The sequence below is a fragment of the Eptatretus burgeri genome, chromosome 8 (assembly GCF_056783735.1).
Source record: "Eptatretus burgeri isolate ZD-2024b chromosome 8, Ebu_testis_v1, whole genome shotgun sequence".
Lineage (NCBI taxonomy): Eukaryota > Metazoa > Chordata > Myxini > Myxiniformes > Myxinidae > Eptatretus > Eptatretus burgeri.
Window position 1 is genome coordinate 89,620,294 of NC_140968.1, and position 8,310 is coordinate 89,628,603.

Below are 8,310 nucleotides of genomic sequence, written 5' to 3' on the forward strand. Positions count from 1 at the left end.
ACGTGTGTACAAGGTCGGGTCATGCCGTTCCTTGTAAAGAGGAACCGTATCCTGCTTTTGCAATGCCCTGAGTCAGTGTGAGTAAACGCGTGAGGACGATGGTGAGTTCGTTTCCAACGGGAAATGAATGGATTAAACGACCCCGACATCCACTGGACGTCCATTTCCCGAGCGACCGTTTTGCAAGGTCATTGTATGCAGACATCTCGTGGACAACGAACCTTTGTTTGATCTTTCCGAAAGGTTCTTTTCTGTTTTTTTTCCTTTTTAACCAGAAATTGATAAAACGTTGCGCGGATTGCCATTCGGAGTTTCCCTGGGACAAGGACGGGGTGGGGGTGGTGTGCATTTCAACGGTACAGGGGAGGGGTAACGGGGGCCGACCCTTCAGCACTCTTTAGTCTATATATGGTTCCATTGTGCGTAAAAAGGCGATTTATACGCTTAAAGCATCCGTGCTGGATTTGTGACGTCACGTCGAACTCGCCGATGTAATCATTATTTAAACCGCGCACCGGGTAAACAAACACCGTCTGAATCACTGTCGGGACGGAGCGTCGGATTTATTTATTTATTTATTTAATTAATTAATTAATATACCCATTGTTTTAAACATCTGGGGCCAATACGAACGCAGCCCCCAACAGACGACCCCCTCTATCTTAAATTATTATTATTATTATTAATTTTATCCTTTTCCCGCCTCTTTTTTTATTACTTTTTTTATTATTTTTTTTTCTAATCCCTCCCTCCACCCAATCCCTCGGGTCGCTCGCTCTGCTTGTTAACATGAACCAATGGTGAACTCACGCCGGCAAATATGCCCATATAAGGTCGTCGAGCCGAGACAGGGGCGGGCTTTACCGCGGGAATATAACACCCATTGGACGAGAGGTTCGCACATCGGAGCTTCACGTGGTTTGGTGATCTTGCCGCAGGTTTTTGAGCGCTGGTGAGTGGTTTGTGTACAATACTACAATAGTTATACTACAATTATACTTACTAATAGCGGTGTTTTTAATCATTCTTTGAGCTCAGAAGCTTCGTTGAACTCTCTTTAATATACCGATTTGTGATTTGTGTTTTAAACCCTGTTCTTTTGTTTTATTCTAATTGTTTATGGTCTTTATTATAATATAATGTATGTATTTTTGTCGGGTTTTGTGCGATGAGTACTTTGGGGTTGTGGTTTTATTTAACTTGTTTTAGTTGAGCAAAGCACTTTTTATTTATTTTTATTTTTTTGTTGTGATCTTGTGGGCAAGATCGTTAGATCGGGTGTGGCTGTGCTTCGATACTATGGGTGTGGTCGTCCTCTAGCTGAGACCCAAATATGGCCAAAATGAGCTTTTTGACTCTATGGACTGGGTTTCCTGTCTCATATTTTTCATGTGAACACTTGGTTGCCCATCTGGAGTTTAATTCCTTAATTTTTCTTTCTTTTTTTGTATTGGCATTAAATTTGTGAATTGAATTTGGTTTTAATGATTGTGCACCACTTGTTTTGTGCTGTAGTTTTTAGACCAAGGTGAATGACGAGTCATTGTGAAGTTTGTGTGATGGGTCTTTTTCATTGATTCAAGATGAGCCACGTAGTAAATGAAGTGACCTCGTGGTATTTCGTTTCAAGTAATTTATTGTAATTTTTTTTTTTTCTCGTCTATTTTAAGATTCATGATTGGTTTGATTCTCTAGATTTGAATTACGGCAATGGATGACGAAATAGCTGCTTTGGTTGTGGACAATGGTTCCGGTATGTGCAAGGCTGGCTTTGCTGGCGATGATGCCCCACGTGCGGTCTTCCCCTCGATCGTTGGCAGGCCGAGGCATCAGGTAAGAATTCAGTTGGGCTATTCCTTGGTGCTTGTGCTTTTTAAGGCTTCCATAATGTTGCATGTATCTAACTCTACCATGGTTCAGGGTGTGATGGTAGGAATGGGACAGAAAGACAGCTATGTGGGAGATGAAGCTCAAAGCAAGCGTGGAATCCTCACCCTGAAATACCCCATTGAACACGGAATTGTCACCAACTGGGATGATATGGAAAAGATCTGGCACCACACGTTCTACAACGAGCTCCGTGTCGCACCTGAAGAGCATCCTGTTCTGCTGACTGAGGCTCCCCTGAACCCGAAGGCGAACAGAGAGAAGATGACGCAAGTATGATTTCACTGCCACTGCAAATGGGATGTGGATGTAAATTTTATTTTTGTGTTCTTTGGGTTTTGATGGAACCACTTTGTGGTTGTGTACTTCTTAGCTTGTACTTTTTTTTTTATACTTTACCCCCCACCTCCCTTCACAGATCATGTTTGAAACGTTCAACACTCCTGCCATGTATGTTGCTATCCAAGCTGTCCTGTCTCTCTATGCTTCTGGTCGTACTACGGGTATCGTGATGGATTCTGGTGATGGCGTTTCTCACACCGTGCCCATCTATGAGGGCTATGCCCTGCCGCATGCCATCCTGCGGCTTGATCTTGCCGGTCGTGACTTGACAGACTACCTCATGAAGATCTTGACTGAGCGAGGCTATTCCTTTACCACCACGGCCGAGCGTGAAATTGTTCGGGACATCAAGGAGAAACTCTGCTACGTTGCTTTGGAGTTTGAGCAAGAGATGCTCACGGCAGCATCTTCTTCCTCTCTGGAAAAGAGCTATGAGCTACCGGATGGACAGGTCATCACCATTGGAAATGAGCGTTTCCGGTGCCCAGAGGCCCTTTTCCAGCCTTCCTTCCTGGGTATGTTTCCTTCAATTGAGTGACTTTGCAGGTGTCTTGGAATGAAAGTGCCCTTCATGCATTAACCATTCAAATTGCAGGGATGGAGTCTTGCGGTATCCATGAGACTACCTTCAACTCAATCATGAAGTGTGATGTGGACATCCGTAAGGATCTTTACGCCAACACTGTGATGTCCGGAGGCACCACAATGTACCCTGGTATTTCGGACCGCATGCAGAAAGAGATCACTGCACTTGCCCCAAGCACGATGAAGATCAAGGTATATTTCCAAAGCCTTTGAGTTCCCCCTATTTTGGGACAACTGTCCCACATTGATATTCACTTTACTCTTTCCAATGCTGTTTTCCAGATCATCGCACCACCTGAGCGCAAGTATTCCGTCTGGATTGGTGGTTCCATCCTAGCTTCCTTGTCCACCTTCCAGCAGATGTGGATCAGCAAACAGGAGTACGACGAATCTGGCCCATCCATTGTCCACCGGAAATGCTTCTAAGTCTGATCTCTCTTTTTTTTTTTTTTTTTTTTTTTTTTTTTTTTTTTTTTTTTCTCCTACTCCCCCCCACCTCCAGCTACGATGTGTAATGCGTTGCTTTGCAGTATCTGAGTATTGAATACTGGTGCCCTCCAAGTGGAGAAGTGTTTTTTTTTTTTTGTCTTGGCCATCCCTTTGGTGGCCTTTGCTGCTGTTCCGTTTATTGGGGCAGGAAAACTTTATATATATATATATATAATATTTGTTGTTGCATTCTGTTTAGCTGACTGTAAATTTGTATCCAGAATTTTTTTTTTCTCTTTCCCCCAATACATTCCTTTTGAGTCTTTTTCAAAAGATGTGTATCCATTCATATGTTGAATAAAGAATGCAAGTTCTCATGCCAACTTTGTTTGAGAGACCTTTCTGCAGGAAGATTTAAGTTGAGTAAATGTGTATAAGTGGGTTTATTTGAAGAAATTGCTTCTCGGTGCTCTTTGGGAATCAAAGGTAAGTGTGATACTTCTGCACCAACCTGTTAGATTGTTGGACCTTCTGCCCAGTGTGAAGATGCTGAAGGAATGGTTGAAAACCAGATCTGTTGGATGCTTTAACTTCGACAATCATGTTTCCTGCTCTTGGGGCGGCCGATGGGATAAGTCTAAGACATTTCCTCCACAAAGCAGCATTTGATAATCATTTACTTTTGTCGGTCTAATTGAATTTTTTTATATATGGAATATCATTTGTGTACAGCCTTAAACTTTATTAGGACAAGTTGCCATTTTCTTAGAAATATTCAAGGAGACAAAGACAGGATGTTTCATAGCAATAAGCGTTTATTTTACAATGCTCCACAAATGTGACCCTATTTTTCTTTATATTCTGGGATGTTTTGTTTTCACAGGGCAGCCTCTTGAGTATAAAAGTCTGAAGCCTTGACCTAGTCAGGTGTGCATTCGTTTAACCTCCCTGTGCCTTGTACGAGTCCTGGTTGCAAGTCACCACATAAATTTCCAATAGAATTCTTTAATGAAAAAATTTGATTATTATCCAGAAAAATGGACCTTTGTGAACATCGTTGTGTTAAAAAAAAATTGGCCTTAAAACCTTAAGGGAGATGACAAATACACCATTGTGTTTTATATATAGGTATAAATTTTTACACCATCTTGATTAATAAAATGTGCTGCTTGCACTCATCTTTGCGTAATATCAAGATTCAGAGAAAATATAGTTTGCTTGTAAAAAGGCAAGAAGTTTAAAAGAGCCCATGTCCTTTTTTGTCAAGACTGCACAGAATAAGATATTCTGTAAACTCTTAATTTTACAATAAGCAAGGTGGGCCATTCCTGGTTTCTGCACCCATGTGGTACAAAGCTCGGTGTTTTCAGTTTTTCTTGTGGAGCATTTGCCAAGTACTTTAAACACTCAAGCAAGTGTTCCATTTATAGCCGTTAAGGAACAGCTGGCGTGGCAAGCGCTATGCAAGCTGCTTGGTAACTGAACACACCCCAGAGGGTATGCATAAGGTGCTGTGGGATCTTTAATGTCCATGCATCATTTATGTCCCTTCAGAGGACAGATGCTTCACCATACAGCCTCTCCCACCACCATTGTCCCCTCCCGTCCACCACCACCACCCTCCCCCATCACCACACCATTCGCCTCTCTCCACAACCGTCTCCTCCCGTCCACCACCACCCTCCCCCATCACCACACCATTCTCTCTCCACAACCAACCCCACCACCACTTGTTTTCCCATCAAGAGGCTATGACAAAGATCTCAAATTTACTATTTTACCATTCTCATTTTCCCCTCAGAGGCTATGACAAGGATCACCAAAATTTACTACTTTACCATCATTTTCCCCTCAATTGCTGTGACATTTACTAAATTTTACCATTCTCATTTTCCCCTCAGTGGTTATGACAAAGATCTCCAAAATTTACAACTTTACAATCCTCATTTTCCCCTTAGTGGCAATGACAGATCTCCAAGATTTACAACTTTACTATCCTCATTTTCCCCTCAGGGGCAATGACAAAGATTTACAACTTTACAATCCTCAGTGGTTATGACAAAGATCTCAAATTTACAACTTTACAATCCCCATTTTCCCCTCAGTGGCTATGACAAAGATTTACAACTTTACAATCCTCATTTTCTCCTCTGGCAATGACAAAGATTTCCAAAATTTACAACTTTACAATCCTCATTTTCCCCTCAGTGGCTATGGCAAAGATCTCCAAAATTTACAACTTTACAATCCTCATTTTCCCCTCAGTGGTTATGACAACGATCTCCAAAATTTACAACTTAACAATCCTCATTTTCCCCTCAGTGGCTGTGACAACGATCTCCAAAATTTACGACTTTCCTATCCTCATTTTCCCTTCAGTGGCTGTGACAACGATGTCCAAAATTTACAACTTTACAATCCTCATTTTCCCCTCAGTGGCAATGACAAAGATTTCCAAAATTTACAACTTTACAATCCTCATTTTCCCCTCAGTGGCTGTGACAATGATGTCCAACATTTACAACTTTACAATCCTCATTTTCCCCTCAGTGGAAATGACATATCTCAAATTTACAACTTTACAATCCTCATTTTCCACTCAGTGGCAATGACAAAGATTTCCAAAATTTACAACTTTACAATCCTCATTTTCCCTTCAGTGGCTGTGACAACGATCTCCAAAATTTACAACTTTACTATCCTCATTTTCCCCTCAGTGGAAATGACAAAGATCTCCAAAATTTACAACTTTACAATCCTCATTTTCCCCTCAGTGGTTATGACAACGATCTCCAAAATTTACAACTTAACAATCCTCATTTTCCCCTCAGTGGCTGTGACAACGATCTCCAAAATTTACAACTTTACTATCCTCATTTTCCCTTCAGTGGCTGTGACAACGATGTCCAAAATTTACAACTTTACAATCCTCATTTCCCCTCAGTGGCAATGACAAAGATTTCCAAAATTTACAACTTTACAATCCTCATTTTCCCTTCAGTGGCTGTGACAACGATGTCCAAAATTTACAACTTTACAATCCTCATTTTCCCCTCAGTGGCAATGACAAAGATTTCCAAAATTTACAACTTTACAATCCTCATTTTCCCCTCAGTGGCTGTGACAACGATGTCCAACATTTACAACTTTACAATCCTCATTTTCCCCTCAGTGGCAATGACAAAGATTTCCAAAATTTACAACTTTACAATCCTCATTTTCCCCTCAGTGGTTATGACAACGATCTCCAAAATGTACAACTTTACAATCCTCATTTTCCCCTCAGTGGCTGTGACAACGATCTCCAAAATTTACAATTTTACTATCCTCATTTTCCCTTCAGTGGCTGTGACAACGATGTCCAAAATTTACAACTTTACAATCCTCATTTCCCCTTAGTGGCAATGACAAAGATTTCCAAAATTTACAACTTTACAATCCTCATTTTCCCTTCAGTGGCTGTGACAACGATGTCCAAAATTTACAACTTTACAATCCTCATTTTCCCCTCAGTGGCAATGACAAAGATTTCCAAAATTTACAACTTTACAATCCTCATTTTCCCCTCAGTGGCTGTGACAACGATGTCCAACATTTACAACTTTACAATCCTCATTTTCCCCTCAGTGGAAATGACAAATATCTCAAATTTACAACTTTACAATCCTCATTTTCCACTCAGTGGCAATGACAAAGATTTCCAAAATTTACAACTTTACAATCCTCATTTTCCCCTCAGTGGTTATGACAACGATCTGCAAAATGTACAACTTTACAATCCTCATTTTCCCCTCAGTGGCTGTGACAACGATCTCCAAAATTTACAACTTTACAATCCTCATTTTCCCCTCAGTGGTTATGACAACGATCTCCAAAATGTACAACTTTACAATCCTCATTTTCCCCTCAGTGGCTGTGACAACGATCTCAAAAATTTACAACTTTACTATCCTCATTTTCCCCTCAGTGGAAATGACAAAGATCTCCAAAATTTACAACTTTACAATCCTCATTTTCCCCTCAGTGGCAATGACAACGATCTCCAAAATTTACAACTTTACAATCCTCATTTTCCCCTCAGTGGCTGTGACAACGATCTCCAAAATTTACAACTTCACTATCCTCATTTTTCCCCTCAGTGGAAATGACAAAGATCTCCAAAATTTACAACTTTACAATCCTCATTTTCCCCTCAGTGGCAATGACAACGATCTCCAAAATTTACAACTTTACAATCCTCATTTTCCCCTCAGTGGTTATGATAACGATCTCCAAAATTTAAAACTTTACAATGCTCATTTTCCCCTCAGTGGTTATGATAACGATCTCCAAAATTTACAACTTTACAATCCTCATTTTCCCCTCAGTGGTTATGACAAAGATCTCCAAAATTTACAACTTTACAATCCTCATTTTCCCCTCAGTGGTTATGACAAAGATCTCAAATTTAAAACTTTACAATCCTCATTTTCCCCTCAGTGGTTATGATAACGATCTCCAAAATTTACAACTTTACAATCCTCATTTTCCCCTCAGTGGTTATGACAAAGATCTCCAAAATTTACAACTTTACAATCCCCATTTTCCCCTCAGTGGTTATGACAACGATCTCCAAAATTTACAACTTTACAATCCCCATTTTCCACTCAGTGGTTATGACAAAGATCTCCAAAATTTAAAACTTTACAGTCCTCATTTTCCCCTCAGTGGTTATGACAAGCACCTCGGCGTGTTCACAGACATTCCGCATGATGACGTGTTCTCGGAAGATTTGGACGCGCGGTGTATTGCTGCAACACTGTTCACCTCGATCAATCGCTCCAAAAGTATTTTAATATAAATGTAAAAAGGATATGCTATTCGCGATATCAACGCCCGTTTTACCATTGCCAACTAATGGTTTGTTTTTCCGTGATCTATCCTTTGAAACGCTGAGCGGCAAACAGGAATCAAATATTGCGTGTCATTCAAAAACAACAAACTTTGGGACGACTCAGCTGGAATTCGGTTTGAACCACTGACGTCACAGGCTCATATAACGGAGCGCTCGTGACGTCACAGGCTCAT

General features: G+C 40.6%; 1 protein-coding gene across 1 annotated transcript; it reads left to right on the forward strand.

Annotated features, from left to right (window-relative positions):
• Positions 1 to 801: 801 nt before the first annotated feature.
• On the forward strand, positions 802 to 3,626 carry ACTB (actin beta). The gene is made up of 6 exons (XM_085892934.1): positions 802 to 952; positions 1,696 to 1,833; positions 1,921 to 2,160; positions 2,306 to 2,744; positions 2,825 to 3,006; positions 3,097 to 3,626. Exons 2-6 carry the CDS (start codon positions 1,711 to 1,713, stop codon positions 3,238 to 3,240), a joined length of 1,128 nt encoding a protein of 375 aa, XP_085749060.1. The 5' UTR covers positions 802 to 952; positions 1,696 to 1,710; the 3' UTR covers positions 3,241 to 3,626.
• The last annotated feature ends 4,684 nt before the right edge of the window (positions 3,627 to 8,310 follow it).

What these genes read in the sequence shown, in the direction of transcription:
- ACTB (XM_085892934.1), top strand. Translation starts at nt 1,711, where the DNA reads ATGGATGACGAAATAGCTGCTTTGGTTGTGGACAATGGTTCCGGTATG. An exon ending in ACAGAGAGAAGATGACGCAA is followed by an intron (nt 2,161 to 2,305) that starts GTATGATTTCAC and finishes CTCCCTTCACAG; the next exon opens with ATCATGTTTGAAACGTTCAA. An exon ending in CAAGCACGATGAAGATCAAG is followed by an intron (nt 3,007 to 3,096) that starts GTATATTTCCAA and finishes GCTGTTTTCCAG; the next exon opens with ATCATCGCACCACCTGAGCG.